Source organism: Hakea prostrata, chromosome 4 (genome assembly GCF_041222555.1).
Source record: "Hakea prostrata isolate BN-2017 chromosome 4, UWA_Hpros_2, whole genome shotgun sequence".
NCBI lineage: Eukaryota > Viridiplantae > Streptophyta > Magnoliopsida > Proteales > Proteaceae > Hakea > Hakea prostrata.
The window spans coordinates 14,187,317-14,214,938 of NC_142603.1; the positions used below are offsets into that span (position 1 = coordinate 14,187,317).

The 27,622-nt window shown below is 37.5% G+C and overlaps 1 protein-coding gene across 6 annotated transcripts; it reads left to right on the plus strand.

The window, feature by feature from the left end:
- The first annotated feature begins 7,379 nt into the window (after nt 1-7,379).
- LOC149018090 (kinesin-like protein KIN-4A) lies at nt 7,380-24,643 on the plus strand. 6 transcript variants are annotated; one of them, XM_089152415.1, is made up of 26 exons: nt 7,380-7,813; nt 11,065-11,211; nt 11,387-11,536; nt 13,000-13,253; nt 14,269-14,456; nt 14,548-14,672; nt 15,041-15,077; nt 16,467-16,558; nt 16,767-16,880; nt 17,012-17,125; nt 17,353-17,446; nt 17,664-17,785; nt 18,466-18,564; nt 18,656-18,769; nt 19,110-19,226; nt 19,340-19,420; nt 20,422-20,493; nt 20,720-20,813; nt 20,887-20,918; nt 21,016-21,113; nt 21,215-21,310; nt 21,479-21,700; nt 21,835-21,997; nt 23,013-23,183; nt 23,272-23,582; nt 23,908-24,643. In XM_089152415.1, the coding sequence occupies exons 1-25, from the start codon at nt 7,688-7,690 to the stop codon at nt 23,482-23,484; spliced, it is 3,135 nt and encodes a 1,044-aa protein (XP_089008541.1). In that variant the 5' UTR covers nt 7,380-7,687; the 3' UTR covers nt 23,485-23,582; nt 23,908-24,643. The 6 variants fall into 6 exon arrangements, with proteins under 6 accessions (XP_089008541.1, XP_089008544.1, XP_089008547.1 ...); XM_089152418.1 differs by having other exon boundaries at nt 23,028-23,183; XM_089152421.1 differs by having other exon boundaries at nt 17,667-17,785; nt 23,028-23,183.
- Nucleotides 24,644-27,622: the final 2,979 nt, after the last annotated feature.

Here is a 27,622-nt window from a genome sequence, read left to right on the forward strand (position 1 = left end):
GAATTGTCAAGTATGCAGTTGTGGAATTGTCACATGAAGCCAATGCGCACAGTGCACTGTAATTGCAAAAGGTTTGGAAGATTTGACCAAAGAAGGTGATAGCCCTATAGATTCATTTCCATGGTTCAAACATTTCAAGTAAAAATCTTTAGCTAGCCGTTACTCTCCTGCATTTACTCTTGAAGAACATTATCTTCTTGATTCCTTTGAGTATTTACTCCTCAAGGCAGGGTCTCTGGTTTTCTTACAAAAATTGACTAAATCATTGGAGGTGGCCAGGTATGCACCTTAGAGGCGTTGGTCTCATGAACCAGGACCGGATCATGAGCGAACCGAAGAGCTAAGATCATCTATCTCACCTCAACAGGGGCAAATCTGAGGTCTACAGTTGTGGAGTTGTTACATCAAGCCATCTCATATTTATGTTAGAACAAGCTGTGCTAGCTAGTCCATTATGTTTTTCAGCAGCAGATGAGGCTTCATCAAGTCACGAAGGTTGTTGCACATAAGTGCATCTGTTTTCTTTGCAACGTGCTAGCCTTTTTCAACTAGCTTCTAAGCCTTTGCGTGCAGTGAACTGTAATTATGAAAATTGGAAGATTTGAACCCTATAGATTCTCATTTCCATGGTTCAATCCTTCCTAGTAAAAATCTGCACTTGTGACTTTCTTGACCAAATTGAACGTCTAGCTAGAAGAACCAACGGCTATTATAATTTGGGTTTAATTATAAATAGCTTTCATCTCCACAGTTAATAAAGGCCCACGCTCACCTTCTTTTTGTAGCTAGATCCAGAACCAAGCAAACCTAAGTCAACCAAAATCTAATCGATGGAGCCAGAATTGGATGCAACAAGGTGAAATGGGTCAGATTTAGGTTTCTCTTTCAGTAAACTGATTAATAATCGATCAAATATATACAGCCAATTCAGAAGCAAACCCGTGAGCAGGTTTGATTGATGCTGATAAAGTTGACAACACGATGACTGATGATCATATATTTTCAATTGTGTTGTTAGTTAGGTAAGATAAATCCATATCAACCGACAGAAAACAAACAACTAGGGACGAAAATTTACATCAAACAAGAAGATTAAGAAGCAAATATAAACAACAAGATTGATTAGGATATATTGTAAGACATATTTGGACAGAATGTCTCTATTTACTTTGGTAACCTGTTAAGCAGTTAGCAGCTAGCTAACTAGCTAGCTAACGGTAGACATGATCAGGGAAGAGGAGAATCCAAGGCATGGAGGGAGTTAGGTTGGAGGAGAAAAGGAAACTTATGGTTCAGATCTCTTTTGGGTTTTCTTTTTCATTTCCCTAGCTTTTCTTTTCTTCCTTTCTCAACAGATAAAGAAGAGAAAGACATTAAGAAAAAGAAATAGAGAGGGCAGTGTTGCTGTTGCTTAACTTGCATTCTACCACTGAACCACATATCACAAACCTAGCTAGCAAGGTTTGACACCTACAAACATGTGGGGACATGGCATCAACTGATACAGTCTTTTACATTTATCTTGTGAAAGAGAAACAGAAAAATAAATTAGACATAAGTTATTTTTAGCATATAAGTCCAGAACAGTAGAGATTACAAAGAAAGCAAAGAAGCAAGACAGTGGAAAAGTGATTCCAACTAGTTAAAAGTTTCAAGAGATTAATCATTAGCCTATTAAAGACAACATGTTTTCTGTTTAATCCTAAGTAGATTGGGTCAAAACTAAATCAAATTCAGGATCTTCTTTCTGTATCTAATCAATTACTAATACAGATTTAAATGTTTAAAAATGACCTTTTAAACCTTAACAGGGTTGATTCCTCATAGAACAATATCAAGACTTCGAATTGAATTATGTCAATGATGCCCCTTGAGTCCTTATTTGTTCCTTTTATTTATGGTGGTCTTATCTCACTTACTTGATGAGTACATGAATCTGAACCTCCTGAGTGGCATAAAAGTGGGTGTGGGGCACTAGAAATTTCACACATTTTCTTTGTTGATGATACGTTTATTTTCTGTAAGGCCGAGACGGAGGAATTACTTGCTTTAAAAACAGTATTGGAACTCTTCTCGGATTTGACAAGACAAGAAATTAGCTTTGAAAAAAATAGGGCCTTTTTTAGTAGAAGTGTATCAAGAGCAGACAGAAATCAGATATTGGCAATCCTGCGAATGCCAAAAATCAAGAAGGAAACAACCTATTTGGGAACAACATTGTTGGTGGGGAAAGGAAAAACAAGGCTACTACAAGCTATGTTGGATTGGATGGCGACAAAGATGGCAGGTTGGAAAGCAAATAACCTGTCATTTGCAGGAAGGGGAGTTCTAATGCAGTCTACAATTCAATCAATAGCACTGTATCAGATGCAATGTATCAAATACCCAAAGAACATCTGCACAAAAATATAAGCGATTTGTCAAAGATTCTGCAATGGGAAGCCAGGGAAGCATAGGCAACTAAATATGATTTCTTGGGAGAACTGCTGCCAACCAAAAGAGAAGGGCAGATTGGGATTCAAGAGAATGGAGGATTATAACTCAGCTTTATTACTTAAACAAGGGTGGCAGATGATCACTCAACCACAGGCGTTGTGGGTTAGAATCCTGAGAGCCAGATACTTAAAAAATCCATCGGTTTTTTTTATCCCAAAGTGGGTAAGAAGAGAGGGTCATGGACGTGGAATAATATCTCAAAGCATACTCCCACAACTAAAAACAATGGTGCGTCGGCAAGTAGGGAATGGAACGCAGACTTCGTTCTGGTTTGATCCTTGGCTGCCACACCAACATGAGGGGCTGGCAAATTCTCAAGATTACTCATTATGGCCAAGGCGGATTATGGTCGCTGAAGTATTCCAAGACCTACAACTCCTTGATAGGGAAATGTCCTCTAACTCTTCTAACCCCATCCCCAATTTACATCTACCAATTGATCTGTCAGAGCAAGATGATGTCTGGGTATTTCGATTGACCCCAAATGGGGAATTTACGATCCGATTAGCTCTTTGAGCAATAGTAGAGTTCAAATCATCATCATAGGCAGATCAAGTGGGTAGGTGGTGGAAGTTTATGTGGAAACTGCCTATTCACCCTAAATTTTTAGTTTTCTTCTGGTGTGCACTGAAAGAAGGTTTACCTATTAAAGCTAAACTTGCTCATTGGAATTACACTGAACCTGAGTGCGCTCTTTGTAGGAAGGAAAGGGAAACTACTTGGCGTGTTTTAATCTCTTGTGATTGGACAAAGAGAATCCATGCGGCAGGGTCATTAGGCCTGAGAACTGAATATTGGAAAGATACATCGTTATGAGTATGTGTCAAAATACTCAATGTACAATGGATATGTCAACGGCTACATGGATTTTCTCTGTTCTCATAATCACTAGTTTTTTTATATGGCATGAAAGAAATTGTAAGGTTTTTTCACAAAAAAATCCCGCACCACTCTCGGTTCTTTCTCGCATTAATAGTTGGGTTGGAACCCTACAAAGGCAAACACATGCGAATAAGAGCTTAGAGAGACTTCACGATGACTCCACTAATGATATGATGATACCTACATGGGTAAAAGAAAGTGTAAGTCCCTTTATACCAACTAATACTAATGTTATGTTAATGTGTGCAGGGATTTTAACAAACGGATGAACACAGCCGGATGGAGCATGATGATTGCAATCAATGGACATATTAGGTCCATCAATGTTGTCAAGTTGAACACTAAAGATACATTGTAAGCAATACTTGTTGGATTGCAAGCAGGAATCAATGCTGCACATGATCACGGATTTGAAGTGGGAAAAGTTTGGAGTAACCAGTCGGCACTAACTAATCTCTTACCCAAACCCATTGTTTTGTTTTGGCCCTCATCTGTAATAGATAATTTAATGTAGCTAACTAACATAACACAGGCTATTAGGTTTGATGTATTCCCATCCCCAATGCTCCATCAATGGTTCAGTAATCTAGCTCTAAGGGCTTCTTCTATAGGAGTAGAAACTAATGACCTACAATCTTATATTTGTAAGTGTTTTTAAGTAACCTAACTTCTTATTTCTATAAAAAAAAAAGACTTCGATTTTTTTTTGGGTAAGAGACGAAATTGTTTGTATATATAAAATAGTTAGACATTTCCATCCCCTATATAAGACTATCCATTCAAAAAAAAAAAGACTTCTTAAACCTTTTTGTCATATTTGACACATTTAATATTAATGATGATTTTGGTTGGGTGATTGTTATTTAATGGATTTGGAATCTCTTGATAAAGTGTTAATTGAACTTTGTGAATTCTATCTCAACCGTGTGAGAAATAGTTGAACCATGTGGGCATGTGGGCATGTGGTGGTTGCTCTATTTGTTGCGGGGACGTTTAATGTTATAGTGTACCTAAAAATGGTTTAAGGCGCTACAAAACATTATTGGCACCATGTTTAAGCAGTTGTTTTCATTCATTCACCCAATTGAAGCATTCTTAATTGACCACTTGTCTAGGTGTGTACGGATTATTAGGTAATGAGATTCTTCCTTTGCTTTCAAATATGTTCCTCTATGTACTCTAATGGCATTGGGTGCAAGAGATATCATCACCTAATTAAAAAAACAAAAATAAAAATAAAAAAATCATGGTAATCCTGTTTATCCGTGTCACGTAACATATATGTACGTATGAGTAACTGATCCGGATTCACCTCATTCCCTTGCAAACAAACCCATGAAAAATAGCAAAACATGCCAAATGTATCCAACATCTAATAATAGTGTTTAAGGAAACACTTTTTGTAAATTCAAGTTTGTCTCTCACTAGTATTTTTCTTTACCTTGGGGGTTCTTTCATAATTTTTATTTTACACAGTCTTATATTTTATTGAGTATACTATTAATTTGATGGACAAAATAATGACTACACATTAAAATTAAAGCAAATTGCAATGGCACCCCAAAATAAAGGTTTTAAAGCATTGACACTCCACTTAATGTTTAAAAAGCACAGAGACCCCAAAAATTATATATTTATTGGATATATTTGTTAAATTTATCACTAAAAACATTTAAATCATTATTTATTTTTAAAAAATTCATATAATAAACAATGTTTGAAATGTTTTTAGTGACAATGGACAAATATATCCAATGAAAATCAAATTTTGGGGTCTCTCTGCTTTTTAAACATAAAGTGGGGATCAGTGCTTTTAAAGCCTCCATTTTGGGGTGCCAGTGCAATTTGCTCTTAAAATTAAGAAAAAAAATAATAACACCGATACATCATCAATACCATCCATTGTCACCACTACTACCACCACCCATTCTCAGAAAATTGTAGACAATCTAACCTTAGAAATTAAAGCTAGTACATGAATTCTTTTAATTCTTAAAATATTTTATGTTGACAATATAGTTTAATTCATACTAGATTTGACCTTAGGAGTCATTCAAAATAAAAATAAAAATAACGGATATGAGTTAATACGAAATTTTAGAAATAGGCATCCTAGTTCATGCTTATTAAGGGTGTAAATGGATAGCTGAAATTTGCTTTTGAATTTGCATCCGCATTTGTTTAGGGGCATTTGAATCTATCCAATTACCAATAGGATGCGGATATGGTATGCCCATTTTTACTTGGTTATTATCCGGCCGATAAAATTAGCCGATTAAGTTACTTATTTGAATTTGTTTTCTTATTTTTATAGACATTTTACTTGAGATATGTGACTATTTTTCTAGATTCTCTATCAAAAAAATATCAAAATTATTAAATTTCAAACCTAGTGGTTACAAATAAAATAATAAAAATGTCAACAAAATAGTCGAAAACTTGTATTCAATCTGTATTCATATCTATTTAGAAAAAATCTATTTAAGAAAATAAATTTTCGATTATCATGCGAATCCTACTGAATCAGTTTGAAAATCGATAAAATATTATTCAAATTTGTCAAAATATAATGGAATACAGGATATTACCAAATCCGATCCGTCCACACCCATAAATTGCTTATGACGTTGCATCAAGGCAGAGACGATAGAATAAAACATTAAGAAAGAGACAAGAAGCAATCGAAGTTAAGGACGAATTTACGGCATATGGGCATCATTCATAAAAATCCTAAAAATATATACCCGAGACAGAGAGGTGACTTTACAGATTTTTCCGTACTTGCCAAAAAAAAAAAAAGATTACTTGGACAGATAACCACCACTAGATGTGGCTTACCTGTCTTGAGCGACTTCCACAACCTCACACATGCTCATGCTTTGTTCCTTCTCTCTCTATCTCCTGCTCGCTCTAGAGTCTTGTGCGTGTTTCTCAGTGTAACTGTAACATGAGGGAAGGTGTGGGGCCCACTAATAAAAAGGATGCGAGTGGGCCCCACTTGTGTAGAGGGGGCTGAAGGCGGGAGAAGTGAGCATGTGAGGTGGAACCCATCAAGGCAGGAGCAGCATTGGCTGTTGGTTATGGTGGGTCCCCCTTCCCTCCCCCACCTCAGATTGAGACTGGGGAACTCACTCCACTCCAAAGCATTGGCCATGGGGACCTTGGGCTGGCTGGGCCACTTGGGCTTTTTACCATCTTCCTTCCAAATCCAATACCTAATTTTATTTATTAAAAAATATAAAAAAAAAAAAGCTAAAGCGACACCGTATTCTGAACTAACATTGCGAGAACCAATCAAATCTGCTCCCTCTTCACCTCTGACAAATAACGAAAAAACTGAAAAGTAGAGAGAAGGTGGGAATTGGGAAAGCAGGTACCATAGGACATGGGACATGAATGCATGACTCATGACATCATCATCACCATCATCACCGACCTCGTGCCTTTAATCAATTCCTCTCTGTCTCTCTATAACTATAAGACTATATAACTAGCCTCGTATCGTCCAAGATTCCTCGACCACGTGCTCCTTTTTTTTTATACTCTACACTTCCGCTTAGCGTAGACTTCCTTCTTTTCCTCCTCATCCCAGCTCGTAAATTCCAGAAAATAAAAAAAAGGAAAAACTTACGGAGAAGACACCTGGCAACCCACAACTTTCGGCCAAAGTTAACCTCCCTGCCAGCTTGTATAGTATTTATGGATTCCCTTTATCGGGTCGGGTCTGGATTGCAAGAGGACGGGCGGCGGGTCGGTGGGGGATGGGTTTGGTTTGGTGAAGGACGGTGAATGCCTAAATGAGTAAATGGTAGTTAGTTGATATTAAGTAAAGTAGGGTAGAACCAGGTAGAAGGAGGTTTGTTGGTATTCAGAGAGTACAAACGGGAATTAAGCTTTGATTCAAGACTTGAATTGGACTTCAATGCTTCAGTGATTGGTGAGGGGTAATTTGGGAAAGAGTGAACAAAAAGTTAATGTAGTATAGGTAATAAGGTTTACATACCCGTTAGCAGTATCAGCTACACCAGCAGAGCGCACCAAAGTAATGCAGTGAAGAGCAAGGAAAATGATAGTGGTTGTTGTTGTCTTCCCTTCCCTGCTATAGTCACCTGTTTCTCTCTCTTTCTCTCTCTGTCGCGCTTCTCAAAATCCTCTCTTTCTGTGCATCTGTTGCTGAGTCATTTTCTTAATTTACATCTCTAGTATACGAACAATGAGAGTGGTTTTCTGGTAGAACCTATTCCCCTTTTGCTCAATTTCTCTACTTCTCTCTCCAGTCTCCATTGTCTCTTTCTCTCTGTCTCTCACCATGCTACCTTTGGAAGGCTCTGAGGATTGCTGTGTAAAGGTTGCTGTTCACATTCGTCCGCTTATCGGCGATGAAAAGCTTCAAGGATGCAAAGATTGTGTCACTGTTGTTCCCGGGAAGCCCCAGGTACTTATATATTCCCTATTCTCAACTGTGTAGGTAGACTGAGTGTCAGTGTGGCTGAGAGTCAGAGACTCTATCTTCAGGGTGTGAAATGAAGTTATCAGTCTTGAATTGTTTCAAGTACTCCGGGATTCATGCTTACATTTCTCTACTTCTCCACTGAGAACCTTTTTGCAGGGATCTGGATCTGTGCTTAGTTGCAGTTTGATTACTGAAATTTTGGTCGGTTCCTTTCTTGCATCGTGAGATTACTTTTTTTTTTCGTGAGAAGCCGACCACCGCAGTTGTCTTAAGGACCGTTAGAAAATAGTTTTTTTCCTCCTTCTTTTCTGGTCCTTTTCTTTTGTTTTTCCCCTGCTTGGGAAATCGAACGTTTGGGCTTCAATTGGCTCACCTCTCTCGTCAAACCTTGGGTGTCGTTTGATTATCCGGCTACACTGAACCGAAGTTCCTGTATTTCTCCTTTGGTAGACCCTATTTCCCTTTGTTCTACCGAATCCTTGGTAACTTGCTTTGAGTTCAGGGTTGCTTCTTTGTGACTTCACAGAAGTTAATAAATTGCATCGGTCTATTCTGTCGAATAATTCTTTTATTTGTTGGGGAAGATTTTTGAATAGTTCCTTGGACATAGTTTTTCCCCCCCCCGTTTTGGATTAGCCGATTTCTTTCAATATTTTCTCTGGGATTATTTAAGTGGTTTGGATTCACGTTTCTCTACTAAGATGTCACTGACCTTTATATTTCTACGGGGTTAATGTCCCAGTATTCCCTCGGTTTCTTGTTGCTCTGCACTGCACTGTTTAAATGCTAATTGCTTCTTGCTTTTAGCAGTGCAATACATGCTTTTATTCCAACATCTTCCCTCTTCTGCTCATGATTGGAACCCTGCAAACAAACTTTTCTGTTTTTGCATTTTGACTTACGGGTGGAATCCACGTTTGTTCCGGCCTTCACTTTGTAGTGTCATGGATGTTAAAATTAAGAGAAACCCATAAAATAAAAAAAATAAAAAAAATTCAATTCTTTTTATTTGTTTTTAATTTTAATAATATCCGTTGCTTTGCCTGCATGATATTGTAATTTGCTTTTCACAGGTTCGGGATTCTGACTTTAAGGGCTAGAAAAATATCAATTCTTATGTTCTGTGATCCTCAATTCTTATTCTTCTTAAAGTTAAATTGGATACTTGTAAACTCAAGTTTTCACTTTTGACATAACAAGCCACTGAATCAATTCTGACTAGTAAATAGCCAGTTTGTTGCTAAGAAGAGGGATTAGCCCAAAACCTCAAATTTTCAATCAATTCAATTGTGATCCATAACATTAATAAAGAAAATATCTAATCAAACATGATACTTGGAGCCATTCTTTGATTGATACTTGGGTTCAATTCTTGTGTTTATAAGTTTTCTAGTGTTGACACCGTAGCATTCTTCCCCAAATATATTGTTCATTTTCTGCCTGCAGAAAAGATAAAGGTTTATATCCATATTTCTTTGGGTTTTCCACCACTAATATCATCATCCTTCCAGGCCACGTGCATAAATGTGGCTAGATTGAGATACAAATTCTCTGCGCTCTGTATCTGCATCATTTTCATCTGTATTTATCATCACCAGCTGTTCCTGTCGATTTTCAACATTTGCTTAGGTTATCAATCTTGAGTGCGCATATCAAAAACAACATCATACAAAAATAGTTAGGTAGTAAAAGAGAAGGGGGGGGGGGGAGCATTCAGCTTTGACATCGCAGAAATATACACTCAAACTTGACTGCATATCCTTAGCAATAAAAAGCCTGTCCTGATCCATAAGGAATGAATTTCTGGGTTCTCTTTGTTACTCGTTACTTTTACCTGGTTGGGCTTGGGTTAGTGAAAGGGTGTACAAGTTATGTTAGAGTTCCTTCAGCTATTATTTGGGACTTCCCTCATACTATCTTTGAACAAATTGTTTTGCCAAGTAGATCTCTTGGAAAATGACATGATGATTACTCTTATTACATTCGGATCTAGGAAAAATTTTACAAGTGGAAATTTCAGTTTGCCATTGTGTTTTGGTGGACCTAACCATTTCAACCTCTGCTGCTGAGCAGTAAAGAGAAATAAACATAAAGAACAACTCGTATCATTTAAGCCTTCTTCTTAGTTTGGTTGGATGAAGCCTTAATTCTGTTATTACTCCTCATGTACGTAGAAAGAAAACTTGAAATAGCACAATGTTGACTGGATGTTGGCATGCTGTCACATTATGGCACCGCTTTTCTTAAGACTTAATTTGCCCCCACCAGTCCACCACTATGTGCAAGAAGTTTACAGCGACTAGTCTCCTAGGATACAAGAGAGGCCAACATTAGTTATAAGGTTTTAGCTGCACTAGTGTAATTCAGGGACTTTTAGGTCAGTATATGCATTAAAAACGAAAATGTACCCAATTTCTCGACCCCTTGACACCTAGGAAAAAAATCTGCATTTCAGGGCTTCAACTTCCTCCAGAACTCGTGGGAGTCTCTAATGAGCCTTGAAGGAGTTTCCACTGAAATTTCCTTTACCCCATAATAAAAATTATCTCTGCTGGTTTCGTTCCCTAACTATTTTTTGTACTGTTAGGATTTGCCTTCCTTGGAACAGTCATTAGAGAAGCTATGCACTTGATTAGAAGTCCTTTAGACATTTTAATTTATGCATGACTAGACCTGGTCTGTGCCTTAAAATGTACACTGGAAAGTTAGGGGTGGAGCTGGGTGGAGTTTGTGTCTAAATTGACATTGTATTTGAGGTTTAATATTTGTATTCTGGTGATACCTTGATCTATGGGTAAATCTCTCATAAGAGAGATACATGGAGACTTAAAGGCTGCATCCGTGTTGTATCTGAAAATCCAGATGTATTGAGAAGATTTAGCATCTAATATTGATGACAGGTAGAAATGGATTTTACTTTACAAATTCTGGTGGCGACAAACAGAAAAAAGTCCCACAAATCATGTGCATGTTAGAGAAATATGGAATGTGAGTAATCTTAGTTAAGAAGTTCCACGGCCTCTTTATTTTCCGAGGTGGTTAGGTTGGGGGAGGGGGGGTGGGCAACATGTTAATCTCTGATACAAGCAACTTCAATAATTATCTGTTTTTGGTAAAAGTTTATTAAACTAATCTTCACTTCCAACATTTTATTGCCTTTGTTGTGCTTTCAGAATGCACATGGATATGTTATAATCATTGAATATTTGCTGGTGGTTGTGACACTGGTGCAGGTACAAATTGGTACGCATTCGTTTACTTTTGATCATGTCTATGGAAGTTGTGGTACTCCATCATCTGCAATGTTTGAGGAATGTGTTGTTCCACTTGTTGATGGTTTGTTCCAAGGATATAATGCCACTGTTCTTGCCTATGGTCAGGTAAGGTCATCCAGTTTCCTTCTGAAAATGAATGAGGTGTTCTATTCCCCTCCTTCACCCCCCCCCCCGGGCTTCCTCATGGACCTCTTTTTTTTTTTTGGTAGGGGTGGAGGGAGGGGGCGGGCAGGGTTGGAAATCATTCTTAATGTTTTTTAGATATCTTAATGTGTTGCAGACAGGTTCTGGGAAAACATATACCATGGGAACTGGCTTTAGAGATGGTTGCCAAACAGGACTGATACCTCAAGTTATGAATGCTCTATTCAGCAAGATTGGAAGTTTGAAGCATCAGACTGAATTTCAATTGCATGTCTCCTTCATTGAGGTTCATTTACTTCTTTTCTCTTTGAATCCTTACTTAAAGTGAATAGATGTTTCCTTAGCTAATGCCTACTTTTTAGGTGCAACTAGTTCTTTTTGCTTTGAATTTTAATCAAGGAGGTACAGTTCTCTAGTCAGCTAGTGTGCCAAATCATCATTGAATTGTTAATGTATATGAAACAAGATATCATTGGCGAGAACCATCATGCAGTATCTGGATCCATATTTGAGGCCAAGTGTTATGCTTCTCCTCATTTTTTTTATATTTTTTTTATTTTTGGGTGTGGTTGGGGTGGAGGGAATCGGAAGAGAAGTTATAGGGTATGCTTTCCACTTGTTGATACTGCACCGTGCCTCTGTTGGCATGTCTTAGTCCAGTTTCAAGAAAGGGAGGAAAGGTATATATCATGTGATTCACCACTACTAACTGCATACTTGGTTGCCCAACTGTTTGATTTTCTTGTGACTGCATCAACGGGATCAACTTTGCCATTTTTATTGTTCGTAATTAGTACTCTTACAGTCTTACTACTGTCATATATTTATAATGATTTGCACATATGACATGGCCATATGTCTGTTCCTTTTGTTTACTACTTTGTTTTATTTATTTAGTTCCCTAACTGGCTGGAAGGCCCCCCAAAAAATAATAATTTCAGATTGAGTTGATAATGGACAGGCTTATTACCTACAAAGCAGTAAACAAAAAATATCGGCATGAATGAGGAGAGGAGCCAGATCTTTTATGAAAATCCAGTAGACAAGGCAAATTTATGCATCCAATATGAAATGAATGAGTTTCTAGGTTCAGCAACAAATAACTATGGAAAGCACCTACAAGGTAGTAGTGCAGGGTGTAGTAAATCAGGCCTGAATAGAGAGCAAACTAAATTTCAGACCAGTATTCAGATGGTCATGAAAATATGGTCCTACCTAGTAAAAGTGTAACAAGCACTAGTTATGCTTTGGGTATCCCCTTCTTTCTTTTTTCTTTGGGGTGGGAATGGGGGGGAAGGGGGGGTTGGGAAAGATTATATGGAAGCATTTATACTTTGCTGAGAATCAAACGCCAAATTTGGGTCGACTTTGACTCTAAACTAATTGTACACCAGACTTTTCCAAGGTTAGCCTGGTCTGTTCTCACCTTGTAGAGGTTGATGACAGGAAGATTCTATTGTATGTTTTTTGGTGCCCACAACTGTCCTCAGGGTAAGTAGAAGAATGAGATGTTACTCAGTCATGTTTTATCAGGAAGTGCTTCTATTTTTGTACTTGCAAGCTCAAATGTTGCAGGATCTCATGATTTTAGAGGTTTTGATTTCTGAATTTCTTCTCCCTATCACCACAGATTAAACATTTCTTTTACTAAATTGTGCAAATGTGTCCCTAAACCTAGAAAGTCTTTCCATGATTATGTACCATGCTTTTCCTTATTCCAATATGTAACCAGAAGTTTTGGATGTGAAGATTTTAAAAGAAGAAGTACGAGACTTGTTGGATGCAACCTCTGCTGGAAAACCAGATACAGTTAATGGACATGCAGCAAAAGTAGCAGTCCCAGGGAAACCACCAATACAAATACGTGAATCGTCAAATGGAGTTATAACACTAGCTGGATCAACTGAAGTTGCAGTTAGTTCACTAAAAGAAATGGCTGCTTGCTTGGAACAAGGATCATTGAACAGGGCAACGGGGAGTACAAACATGAACAACCAGTCCAGGTTAATACCTTAACCTTTTATTTTTAGTTTAATTTATTTTTATAATTTTTCCCTTTCATAACAGAGCAAAATTTATCTGCTATTTATTTTCTTAAATGAGAATTTGTGAAGCTTACTTTTTTCTGTGTTTTCATTCATGAACTCCAAATGTAAGATACCATATTGGTTCAAGGTTGCTTATGTCTCTCTTTAAGATGTGTTGGTTATGATCCCTTATTGTCTACTTAAATATCTTCTCTATCCATTTCCTGTATTGAGGATTTCACTCTCCTTTTGAGTCATGCTTCATCCAACAACTTGAATTCCTCATCTTGGTAATATTTTCAGGGCAGAAGGCTTGAATTGAGGTGCACTTGCATTTTGAACCATTTTATCGTGTGATATATTTTTTTTCTTCTTTGTGATTAATGAGAGCAATTAAATTAGCAAAAATATGTGTAACTAAATGACAGATCCATTTTTGCTTATTTTCAATTGAATATGAGGGAGACTTCTTTTTGGATGAATAAATAAGGTAGTTTCATGGTTGAGAACTTGAGATACCACGATATAAGGGCCCTTCCCTCAGATCATGGATGGCCTCTTTTTAACTCATTTATGAAACAGGATTTGTTATGAGAAATTAAGAAGCACCTAAATTATGTATAAATTCCGGTGGAAGGTGAAATTATCTTGGATCATCTCAGAGAAAGCAAGGTGTATTAATATTTGAGCAAATTTTTTTTGATTGACATTTGTTAATTCTGGTTTTGGAACTTCTTCATTCTTTCTCCATTAGGCTGTTGAAGCAGTTTATCTCAATCTTCCTACTCTAAGCATTCATGCATTTAAATCATGCAATTTTTGCTGAATGGGAACTCCCCCTTCCCCCCCTCCCTCTTTTCCCCCCGAGTGAGGTCTGGCTCCTTGATTATGAAGTTGATGGCATGCTATTATATATATTTTCTGAAATATATTCTTCAGCAGCTACCCTGACTTGAGATGAATTTCTTTTATGTTCCTATCTTTACAAAAGCCGTTCGCATGCCATCTTTACAATCACTATGGAGCAGATGCGTAAAGTAAATTCAGGTTTCCAAAGCAATAACGGCCTAAATGAAGATATGAGTGAAGAATATCTATGTGCGAAGCTCCATTTGGTAGATCTTGCTGGATCAGAGCGTGCTAAGAGGACGGGTTCTGATGGACTTCGTTTTAAGGAAGGTAGGTAAACTGCATGTTTATATAACACTCTTAACATATTACCTTCAGGTATCAAAGTAATCTCATGTTCTTTCTTCTTTCCGTCAAACAGGAGTCCACATTAACAAGGGGCTTCTTGCACTTGGCAATGTCATTAGTGCCCTTGGAGATGAGAAAAAGAGGAAAGAGAGCTCGCATGTACCTTATCGGGACAGTAAACTTACTCGGCTTCTGCAGGTTTGACCTGATTTTTAAGGTTTAAATAGTTATTCACAACTTTACGGTATAAATAATCATGTAACTAGCCCTTCTGCAATGATTCTGAGGGTGAGGACATTTTTTAATTGTTTTTTCCTTCTAACTTTCAAGAGTTAATGGGGGATGGGAATTCATTTTCCTGTCAAGGAAGTCTTTTCTGTGTATCACTTGTACTGTCTTTGCTTTTCTTTCTTTATTTATTTTTTCATTTTTACCCTCATTCTACCATTAGCATCCCCCTCCAACACGCCCCTCCCCCTATTTTTATTGAGAAGAAGGCATGTTTTGCCCCCTTAGTGATTTCTTTTATCTGGAAGTATCTAAGTTCACATAATTGTCTATGGCAGGATTCACTCGGTGGTAACAGCAGAACTGTAATGATAGGTATTATTGCACTTTGTCCTGAATCATTTTTGTTATTACTGGCAGTACCAACTGTAATATTTCAGATATGTTCATGCATGGTCTTCCTTGAGAGACTGTCAAAGCCATTGACAGTCCCTCCCCCGCGGTAGGGGGTTTTCTTTGCATTGGCGTAAATGATTTCCTATATATATATATATATATAATAGCAAATAAAAGTGCTTTGGGATGTATCTTGAAAACAGTTTTCAATGAGATTGAGATCTTCAAAAAAAGAGAGGAAAAGAAGAAGAAGAAGAAGAAGAAGAAGAAGAAGAAGAAGAAAAGAAAACAAACAAAGAAAGAAGATATATCTCTTGATGTAGAAGATTGTGTGTGGTGCTCAGTGCTTCTACTTTATGCAACATACACCTTAGGTAAAAAATGAGAAGCTTTGCCACTATTCTGGAGTTGTTGCCATGAAATAGTACCATCTATTTTGAGGTGTCCTTTAAACAAAAGAAAGAAAATAAGTGGCTGAAAAGCAAGAACTGCATACTTAGTTCCTCTACCCAGGAAAAACTGGGAGGAAACTCTCTAAACAAACTCAAGGATGAAAAATCTCAGTTCAGTGGACAATAAAAGAGGATGAAACCTTCTGTTTCCAGTTAGATTATGTTGAAGAGAGTATAACTTCTACATATTTTAACGGTACCCAGGTTGACATTATGGCAATACTAATTACTAACACTGATTATCAGAAATGCTGTTATATGTTACTAAAATAAGGTACACATCCTAACAGCCTTAGAAGTGAAAAACTATTACTACGTAATTGGCAGAATCCTTTTCCGCATATTGTTGCATTGATTTTATCCTTTGTTTCTTGTTCGATATTTTTTTTTATGGTTGTCATGCCTAAAAGAGTTGAGAAGAGCACTCTAAGTCCATGCCAGTTGCAATGCTAAGAAAATACACCTAGACTTGTTTCTGTACAAATATCGTATTGCTTTATGTTAGTGCAATTAGACATGGAACATCCCCTTCCCCATGTATCTTCATCTAGATTCTTATTGTAATTAAAAGATTCATCTTTATAATATTCTCTTTTAGTGTAGTAAGATCAAATGTATCCCAAAAAAAAAAGATAAAAGAGGAAGATGAATATGCTTTGCAGAAATGTTTAACATCTCTAATGCTAAAAACAGGCCTGTCTGTCTACTTGTATTTGCATTCCAATGTTTCTTTCGGTTATTATTTTCTTTTGTATGTTACCCTTTAATATAGGAAATAGTTTCAGTCTTAATGTGTGTGATGACACAATGTTTCCTGATGCTTGAAGGTAATGGTTGATTGTATGCTCTGTTTTATCCTTAAAGTTGACTTCTGTTTCATGCTTGCCTAAACCTTTAGAAAATTTGTTTTTTTCAGCCTGTATCAGTCCTGCTGACATTAATGCGGAAGAAACTCTTAACACTCTCAAATATGCTAATCGTGCTCGCAATATTCAGAATAAGCCTATTGTAAGTTTCTTACTACAGTAATAGTTAACAAACAGTTTTACTCTATCTTTTAATTGTTCATAGTTTTACTTTATCTTTTAATTGTTCTGCCACTGGTATGAAAATCTTTACATATGCTTTTAAAAGCTGACATTTGCATGACCTAAAGTTTTTTCTTACTTTGTCGGTGCATGAAAGTTTTTTCTTACTTCGTCAGTACATGTTACAGGTTAACAGAGATCCAGTTTCTGGTGAGCTGCAAAGGATGAGACAACAACTGGAATATCTGCAGGCTGAGCTACTCTGTGCACGTGGAGGAGGAGCTCCGTCTGATGAAGTCCAGGTATTTAAGCTCTGTAAAACTCTATTTCATCTGATCCTATTTAAGTGTTCATCAACTCAACCCCTTCTCTCAGATTCTCTTTGTTCATATCGTGGGAGGATTTATCAAGTTGTCAACATTTGCTTGTCTAGGTTCTCAAAGAAAGGATTGCTTGGCTCGAGGGTGCTAATGAGGATCTTTCTAGGCAGCTTCATGAATACCGCAGTAAATGTGGTATTACAGAGCAACGCGAAGCAGATTTTCAAGTATGTTGATGAATGCTTTTTTGGCTCCCCAACCTCATCCCCCGTTCTGTTTGATCATAACCATCATTGTGTTCTCACTTTTCAGCTGGAGTTTTTCTTGTATCTTTCTTCTTGGTTCATTGACGCTTAGACATATTTGTCTCTTGATTATTTTCCACTCAAGAGTGGACGTAATTGTATCAAATAAAGTCAGTATATAAATCCTAATCTAGTCTTTATATAACCAGGATACAGAAACATTTTCTTCGAAAAGCGAAGGGCTAAAGAGGGGTTTGCAGAATATGGAGTCCTCTGATTATCAAATGAGTGAGTTGATAATAGGTAACTTTCTTTTCTTGGTTTGAGTCCATCTTCTTTATCTCTTAGTATTTAGCTCTAATGAAATGCATAGGAGGACTGACTTTTTCAAGTTATCCTTTTTTTTTTTTAATTGGAACTTCATTAGTTATTTACTGTTTCTGTTTCCCATTTGAAGCTTATTCAAATAGGATTCTTGGTTTGTCTGTTTCTGCCTTCATATTGACGGTGCAGCTGCCAGCAGGTGACAATTCCAAGGAAATTGATGAAGAAGTTGCAAAAGAGTGGGAGCATCATACACTTCTGCAAAATAACATGGACAAAGAGTTGAATGAGCTAAATAAACGTTTGGAACAGAAAGAGGCATGTTTTTTCACGCTTCGAAAAGTGCATTTTACATCTTTATTTTCAGGAGCCCTAGTGAACCTCATTTAGTGCCCTAAAAAATCATAATTTTTTCTATTCTTAACATGATGCTTGAGTATGCACTTATACATTATCTATCGAATTGAACATTACAAAAATGGGGAATAATAACTTTGTTCACCCTCCCCTTCTTTCCCCAACCCTCAAAAAAAAAAAAAAAAAAAAAAGGACGCTCATCTGGATTTCTCTATCTGGTTTTAAGTGCAACAGACTGTTGGAAGTGACTGTCTTCTCATAAAATATTATCAGGGGCTGCAAAATTATGGGAGAAAGAAACTGTAAGGGGAGAAACTTGAATTACTATTGCTGGGCCATACATAAATAGGGATCATGGCCTGTAGTTTTTAGGTGCACCGTGCACTGATTGCAGACTATCTGTCACATGTCCATAATGAGCGTAATAGATTTTTCTGTCATTGTACAGTGTCCTGTTGCTGCAATTTTTTTTATTTCATCCATGTTTAGTTTAGATATAATTATTCTTCTTTTGTTCCTTTTTCTGTACTTTGGGAGGGATTGCTAATTTGATAAGACTGAAGACCGAAGAACTTGTTATTATTTTTACCCTTCTGTTAATATCTGTTGGTGTTTTTACTTTATGTTTTTAAACTCTGCAGTCGGAGATGAAGATGTTTGGTGGAGTTGACACTGCAGCACTAAAACAGCATTTTGGGAAGAAAATAATGGAACTTGAGGATGAGAAAAGAGCTGTGCAGGTTAAGAAAATGCTTCCATTCTTTTTTATTACTTTTCATGACTTCAATTTTGTACTCTGAAGTTGATTTGTGTACTTGTCATAAAATACAGCAAGAAAGGGATCATTTGTTAGCTGAAGTTGAAAGCCTCGCTGCTACTTCAGATGGGCAAGCACAGAAACTGCAAGATGCTCATACCCAAAAATTGAAGGCCCTTGAAACACAGGTCAGAGAATGGATTCTCTTAGATGTTGAAATGCTATGGCATCTTGTTATAATTTTGCAATAGGCACATGATTATGAGCAGTAAGCTACTGGTTGACAGTGAATGAGACATGGGATGGGGTATCATACAGGAGGGACAGAGAGTTCAATCAGCACAGATCATGAGCAGTAAGCTACTAGGTGGCAATGATTAGGGCACTGGATGGGGCATCATACAGGAGGGATAGTTAGTTCATTTTTAAAGGGGGGATGAGAAATGCAGTTTGCATTTGCTGGTGGTGCAATGCCTTTTCCTTATTTTATAATAGTTTTACAATTTTTTTCATATTTTACTACTTCAGATTCTGGACCTTAAAAAGAAGCAAGAAAGTCAAGTTCAACTTTTAAAGCAAAAACAAAGAAGTGATGAAGCAGCAAAGCGATTGCAAGATGAAATACAGTTTATTAAGGCACAGAAGGTGTGATCTGATTTTGTCTTTGGCACCTTCCTTTCAAACTGTTATCTGTCATGTGATTTTAGAATATTTGCTGCCATTTGTTTCTGACATTATTTTTGTCACTAAAATTGTAGGTTCAACTGCAGCATAAGATAAAGCAAGAGGCCGAACAATTTCGACAGTGGAAGGCCTCTCGTGAGAAGGAACTGTTGCAGGTATGGCTTAATACATCTTTTATTATACATTTCAGGGTTGTCCTCTCTGATTAATAGCATGTGCTGACAATTTATTGCTAGGTCAAGGGGTTGGGGGCAACTGGGAAGAGTATTTGTGGGAAAGGGATCTGGTTCCTTTGAGAGGGACGAATGAATCTGTACAACTACCCTCTTTTTGATGGCATCATGTCTTTTGCTCTCCCTATTTTCCTGTCAGCTTAATTGCACTTAAACATGTATGTAGTTGAGTAGGTGCTGAAAAATCAAGCCATGTTTTGAGGCCAGCTTTGCCTGGTGCTTGAAATCTCTTTGCTTGCCAAGCTCCTTGATGCTACTGCTTAGCAATCTGGCATTTGTTCTTTTTAAATGCTGTCATTGTAAAAAGGATTTAACAGTAACCTTAGCAGTAGTTGATTGCTTAAAATGCGCATGCTATTGCCTTTTTTTATCATATAATACTACTTACACATGCATGTAGTTGAGTAGGTGCCTGAAATATTATGCCATATTTTCTACCTAGGGCTTGACATCTCTTTGCTTGCCAAGCACCTGGATGCTACTGTTTAGTAATCTGGCATTTGTTCTTCCTAAATGCTGTCACTGTAAATAGAATTTAAAAGTAACTTTAGCAGTAGGTTATTGTTTGAAATGCTCCTACTTTTACCTTATTTGATCATATCATACTACTTTCTAGCTGTTGCCTAATCGACTGCAAAAGTTATTTTTCATGCATACTTGGAAATACCAGATCTCTCAACTTTATTTTTTTTAAAAAGATGCAATAGTTTCATTCAGTTTTGGGGGTACTGTGTCAAGTTTTACGGTTGAATTATGACTATGCTGTTAGAGTTATATTGTTGGTAGTTACAGGAGGTATTGTGGATGGATGACAAGAGATTATGATCATTTTCTGCCATAGTAGATACTTTCTGTTTTTACTTCTTCTGTTCTTCTACATCAATGACTTCTCTTGTATTATTGAATATGTAATTGCTCGACAGTTACGGAAGGAGGGAAGGAGAAACGAATATGAACGGCATAAACTGCAAGCACTAAACCAACGCCAGAAAATGGTTAGTACTGTTTCACCCATTCTTCCTAATGTTGAGGAAAACATCTGACATTGGCTTGTGTTTCCAATCTGTTGTTCATTACCAAGCATGGCATTTCAAATTAAGCCTCCCCTGAAATTGAAATTTGTAATTCCAAGTTTCCAACCTGGTTTTTCTATACTAGGGCTATGGTTCAACTAAACCCCTTACTAGTAAACTTGAGAAAGAACTCCGTGCTTTTTCATAGGTTCTCCAGAGGAAGACAGAAGAGGCTGCAATGGCCACCAAGAGGCTGAAAGAGTTGCTGGAAGCACGAAAGTCTTCAGCACGTGACAATTCAAGTAAGTATTTTCTTTCAACTATAATCTTTTCATATTCTATTCAGGGTTCCTTATCATTTGCTGCCTTTTCCAGTTACCTCAAATGGACATGTGCCAAGTAGCCAGGTAGTTTTTCTATATCTAACAGTTTTGTATTTCATAGTTGTGTCATGTGTGCTGCTCTTTTATCCTGAGAAGCTTTAGTAACTAACTTGTCTTTCAGAGCAATGAAAAATCGCTACAACGTTGGCTTGATCATGAGCTTGAAGTCATGGTCAATGTGCATGAAGTCCGTATGGAGTATGAGAAGCAAAGCCAAGTGTATGTACTCCAATCAATTTTGAGCAATAAACTCCAATTTTGGATCGCTTTGCATGGCATGGTTTGAGTATCTTAATTGAGTTTATTCATATACTTTCCAGACGTGCTGCCCTGGCAGAAGAGCTTGCTGTACTGAAGCAAGTGGATGAGTGTGCTGCAAGGGGGCTTAGTCCCCCAGGTGGAAAGAATGGTTATAGGTATGTACTTGTGCAAATTCATCTTTTATACAAACTTCAGATGTCCTCCCTCTCTCTTATTATATTTCTGTTATATGGAACAAGATGGAGAAAATACAATAAAGCCTCTAGAGTATAGCATATTGGGTTGCTTTGATTTAGTGGCTGTCCATTGCTTCTTTTTTTCAGAATGTTCACCATGACACCAAATGCAAGAATGGGAAGGATAGCAGCCCTTGAAAGCATGCTGAGCATTTCATCAAACACACTGGTGGCAATGGCATCACAACTTTCAGAAGCAGAAGAGCGGGAGCGTGCCTTTACTGGCCGTGGACGTTGGAACCAGTTGCGCTCAATGGCAGATGCAAAGAGCATACTTCAGTACATTTTCAATGCTGCAGCAGATGCAAGGTGCTTTTTGATATGTATTACTGTTGTAGTTTATAAGTTCAATGGGTAACTTTATACTTAACTGATTCTAGCCACATTTTGTAATTGCCATCTTATATTCTGATGCTAATTTTTTTTCCCTTTTTGGTGAATAGATGCCAATTATGGGAGAAAGAAATTGAAATCAAGGAGATGAAGGAGCAGCTAAATGAACTTGTAGGTCTACTACGACAGAGTGAAGCACGGAGAAAAGAAATTGAGAAGCAGCACAAGCTGAGAGAGCAAGCTGTTGCTATTTCCTTGGCCACATCAGCTTCAGTGAGTTTCTGTGTGGGACTCATTTCTTTTCCTTTCAAGTTCATTTAAGAAATTAAAACTTCTTTGCCTTGTTGTTTCACCAATGAAATGGTGAAATAATTCTAACAAAAAGTTAGCCTGAGGAATGAAATAACATTGAAGGAAGTGGTCAACATCAAAGCGTCCAAAAAAGAAAGAGAAATCAAGTCTTGTCTGACAAACCCAATCACTGTAGTTTGTGCTTGTGCTTACTATTACTCCAAGTTTCAGTGCAAGTGTAATTGCCATTGTTATAGTTGGCTACCACTTGCAATGGAGCAATAACCATCAATACCAATTTCAGAATGAAGATAATTTTCAATGCAATCCATTTTCTCCTTTTTGGATTGTCAACATCTGGGGCAAGGAGAGGGAGTATTTTACTTTTAGAGGGTATACCTTTCCTGAAAAGTGTAGAATCAGATAGAAGTCTTTTTCTTTCCTGGGCTGGGAGCCTGGGGAACCTAAAGTATTATGAGGGGGGCATGGGATCCTAAAAGCAAGAAATAAGACACTCTTTGAGGGGGGGATTTTTTTATATTTTTATTTATCTATTTATTTTTAAAGAGAAGAATACTTAGGCTTAAATTAGAGGAAAAATGAATATCATACGGTACAGATGGAGTGGATACTCCCTCATTCTGTGATGTAGTAAATAAAATGGTGTTTATTTAAGGACATGGAAGTAAAATGCAGAATGAGTTTGGCAGATTGGATTCCAACTACTTAAACTGGTACCGAGTATGAAAATGAATTGCAGTCTTAAGAGTAAATAAAATCTGTATAATTTATCAAAAAATTGGCAAGTTAGAAAAACAAATCTAACGTGAATACCACCCCCGGCTCTCCCCCTCCCCCAAAAAAAAAAAAAATAGGTTGCACACATCACCTTCTATCAACTATCAAATGGTTGTAAATAAAATCATCATGGGACCATCATACTTTCTCTAACTCTTTTACTTTATTGTGTACACGATTATCTAACTATTCATAATAGATTGGCAATGAACAGGTGAATTCAAATGGAACATTGAAACACTTTGCTGATGACATAAGTGGGCCATTGTCTCCAGTGTCATTACCTGCACCAAAGCAACTCAAATATACTGCAGGCATTGCTAATGGTTCAGTCAGAGAATCAGCAGCGTTCTTAGACCAGTCACGGAAGGTTAGTTTGTTAAATATGTGCCGTTTCTTGTGTTGGGAACTGGGATATGCCTTGTAATTTGGCTAAGAAGTTATTTGGTGCAATTCAGATGGTACCAATTGGACATCTATCGATGAAGAAGCTGGCAGTTGTTGGACAATCTGGAAAGCTCTGGAGGTGGAAGAGAAGTCATCATCAATGGCTGTTACAGTTCAAGTGGAAGTGGCAGAAGCCATGGAGACTCTCAGAATGGATCAGGCACAGCGATGAGACAATTGTGAGGCCAAGACCTCGTCAGCAGGTTTTGTCATATATGATGTGAAATTTTTTTATACTACCAGCTTTTTGTTCCTCGTATAACTCAGCTTTGACCACAACACGACTTCTATGGCATGGAGGGAATGCAGGAATATAATGGAGGTAAGCATCTTGAGGCTTGGAATTCTCTATGGCTTAAGCCTTGGAACATTCTTTTGTCTAATAAATTATATCAGAACTCATTATCTTGGTAACCTTCGATGCCAAGATGTTGAAAGTCAGAAGGGACAAGTTTACCAAAATCAGTTGCTATTTCTAGAATGCAGAATAAGTTAACGAGTTACAGAATTTACAAAAATTGACTTCCTATGGCTTGTTTCTGTCTCCTAGCTGCCATGATTGGATCAAATTTCTTGTAAATCATCCATAGTATTCTTGGTACAAGTTTTTTCAGCTAATCTTATTATATATTTTTTTATGGATATAGGAAATGCCTTAAGATGGTGATGGGAGAACCATGCTTTTGTGGTCTTTTGGCTGAGAGGTTAGCAAATCTGGAATTATGAGACTTTGCTTTCTTATCAAGGATCCAAGCAAAAGGTCACTCCATTAGGAGCATCTTGTAAACTATAGTTGTTTCCAGCTGGTTAACCAAAGTAGTCACAGGGAACGCCAGAAGTGTTGAACAGAAAAGCAGAGACAGTATCGGCACTTGCAGGTGGAGATATGGCACAAGAGGGTAGATTTTCAGTTGTTTGGTTTTTTTTTTTCTTTTTTTCTTCCTTTAAATCCCTTTCTTGTTTTCCAACAATTAGAGGGGGGGAAATTCTTTTAATGTGTTGTAACCTTGTTCGTCAAAGGTGCTTTGTGATAGTTCTTTTTTATTATTTTTATTATTTTTAATCTTCAATACCTGCTTGTGTTTATTGTGTATAAACCACAATATTGATTTTGTTGGAAGAAATATAAATGTGAAGGCTTTTCATGCATGTTGGGTGAATGTGATCTCTCTTGCCCTTAATTCATCATCACCTGGAAAGTGGCGTACAGGTATCGCAAGAACTCTTTGAGCATCATCAGGATTAAGTGCCAACCGTATCATAGAGCCCATCCAACGCTACAACTTAGTTTAGAGACAACATTAATTTTAACGAGTCGATTAGAGAAAATTGAGAGAGATCTCAACTCTTAATTACAACAAGAAAGAAGGAAGTGTGTTGGTCTTTGTCAACACTGAACTTATTCTTTTGGGGGGCGGGGGTGATTAGTGAGATACTTATAAGTAATTAATTCAAACTCAATCTGTACATAATTTTAATTTAACTAAATCAAGGCCGGGCAGAGATGACCTGAGGGCTAAACCCAAACTTTACCTTGCATTGCTTTACCTTGTCAGGACTAGTTATTTTGTAATTCAAAATCATATCCCAGGTTGAAAAATTGGGTCAAAGTTGGACCGTGCGCAGAATGGGTTTTGACCGGTTTGGACCAATGGGGTTTTATTAACACCCTGATTGACGTTTGACTTATTTAAAAAAGAAGGTTATCTGTGGACCTCTCAATCCGAAGTTGTAGGATAAGCCTAATCCAGAACCGACCAAACCACTATTTCCTGCGGGCCCAGGCTGGGCCCAAACTAAGCAAAACCATCTAAGCCAACGCCCAGCTTGGGGTTTGGTCCTTTGGATGGGGTTTTTTATTTTATTTTTATTTTTATTATATTTTAAGTGTGTCAAGAATAATAACATATTGGTTGGTGAGAGAATGAACTGCTTGGGGGTTCTATCACGAGTCCATCTCTCTTTTCTCATATGAAAAGACAGGTCTTACCTTCTATTTTGAGAGAAGATAAGGGGATGATTTATATTCTATGTTGTGACAAGATCAATAGAAGCCACCAAACTTCTTCGTCGTGATTGTGAGTGAAGCTCAAACCATAAATATAAGAGAAGTATCATCTCATGAGATCTATCTTGGCTTACCGTCCAGTATTGAAAAATAAAAAAGCCCATTATTCTCATATGTGTATGATAGACTTTAGTCAAAATTGAATGATTGGAAGGAAAGTTTCTTTTGCAAGAAGGGAAAGTAAGTCTTAATTAAAGTAGTGGCTGTGGCTCTCCCCACGTATATCTTCTCAAAATTTTTCATTCCAAGAAGGGAAAGTAAGTCTTAATTAAAGTAGTGGCTTTGGCTCTCCCCACGTATATCTTCTCAAAATTTTTCATTCCCAAAGATTTGAACAACAAATAGAACTAGTCTTATCGGGAGATTCTGGTGGAAAAACAATGGAAACTCTAGAATCTGCGGGATAAAATAGTACAAGTTATGTAGCTCTAAAAATCAATGGGGTATTGGGTTTAGAGATTTTTATTTTTTTAACAAAGCCTTATTAGTGAAATAAGGATGGAGATTGCTAACCCAATCAAATTTTCTTTGGACCAAAACCTTCAAAGGTAAATATTTTAAGGATGTAATAAATTTTTTGGACGCCTAGACTTCCAAAAAAGGGTCTTGAGGCTAAAAAAGTATATAGGCCAGAGAAATGTCCTCAAAAAAGGGTTACTTGGGGGCATAGGTAACAGCTTATCAACCCAACTTTTTGGGGATCGGTGGATCTGTCACTTGCCTTCTCCTTTCTCTTCTTTATCTCATGTTGTTATGGGACCCATTTTTGTTAGTGATTTAATTGACTAGCTTACTCTTGCCAACCCCTAAGAATTTGGCTCTAGAATGTCTTCTTCTCAAATAGGGAAAGCCCCTATGCTAACATTCAAAATTGGTCACAGAAAAGGGGCAGAGACGAAGGCCAAAGCCCTTTCGAGAGGGGCAAAGAGATATTCATTCCACTACTATTGCTTCTATGCCTACTGACTACTACTCGTCCAGATGCTACCCATGTCATTGATGTTGGTGGATCTAGGTTGTCAACACACGACACGAAGAGGTGCTTTCTTTATCTTGATCTGGATCAATATCGCTATTTCAACAAGGGTCTGAAAGAGCTTATTCAACCTAGCAAACATAGGCATTCAAGCCTTGGTCTTTAAATGTTTTTTTCATACCTGATGAGAAAATTGCTATATTATTAATTTCGATTTCAAGTATGGAAGTTGATGATTTATGGGTTTGGAAGGAGGAAAAAAATGGTATGCCTAAAGTTAAATCTGCATATTATTTGATAAAAAATTCAATTGATGGGCTCTCAAATTCCCTTTCTTCTTCCATAGACATTAATTGAGGTAGGATATGGAACATCAATACCTTACCCAAAATAAATAAATAAATAAATTCCTTTGGAGGGTTGCTCATGAAAGTATTGTAACTCAAAAAGTCCTGTTTGATAGAAATAACTCTCAATCTCCTCTTTGTATGCTTTGTTCATCTCAAGGTGAAGTACAGATTGAATCTGTTAACCATGTTTTATTTTATTGGACTTTGCAAAGCAAATTTGGAGAGCTTTTATGTTGCATCTTGATTCTTTTGAGTTTAATGGAAATTCATTACATGAGAGGTTAGACTTCATTGAAGGTAGATTTTCATCATTATATCAAAAGGATCATGTTCTTATTCTATGCAACATTATTTGTTGGGTGTTTTAGATTAATAGAAATAATAATATTTGTTCAATGGTAAATCATTTTCTCTTCTTGACTCTCAAAACTCTTGTAACATATTGCTTTGTGATGTGAAGGTGGTCCAAGAAGATGATGTTTTGTAGATTTATTTATCTAATCCTAATGATGTTCAAGTGAATACTCTAGCAACTCAAACCAGCTTCAACATTTTCGTTGATGATACTTAGGATCCCTCTTTAAAGCATGTTGGGAGAGGTTGCATTTTGTGAAATCCTACAGGCAAATTCATAGTTGTAAAAACTTTGTTCTATTTAGGGTTTTCAGCTCTCATCATGGAGCTTGAGGCGATTAGAGACGCCATTTTTTGTATTTTGGAACTTAGGATCACCCAGGTGGTTAAATTTTTAGAACAAACACACCACACCCCTGTCTACAACACACCGGACTAAAAAAAAAAAAAAAGGGGGAGGGGGGGGGGGGGGGGGGGGGGGGGGGGGGGGGGGGGGGGGGGGGGGGGGGGGGGGGGGGGGGGGGGGGGGGGGGGGGGGGGGGGGGGGGGGGGGGGGGGGGGGGGGGGGGGGGGGGGGGGGGGGGGGGGGGGGGGGGGGGGGGGGGGGGGGGGGG

Coding starts and splice junctions, on each gene's coding strand:
- LOC149018090 (XM_089152415.1), top strand. CDS start 7,688: ATGCTACCTTTGGAAGGCTCTGAGGATTGCTGTGTAAAGGTTGCTGTT. Junction 11,212..11,386: donor CTGTTCTTGCCTATGGTCAG/GTAAGGTCATCC, acceptor AATGTGTTGCAG/ACAGGTTCTGGGAAAACATA. Junction 20,919..21,015: donor GACATGTGCCAAGTAGCCAG/GTAGTTTTTCTA, acceptor CTTGTCTTTCAG/AGCAATGAAAAATCGCTACA.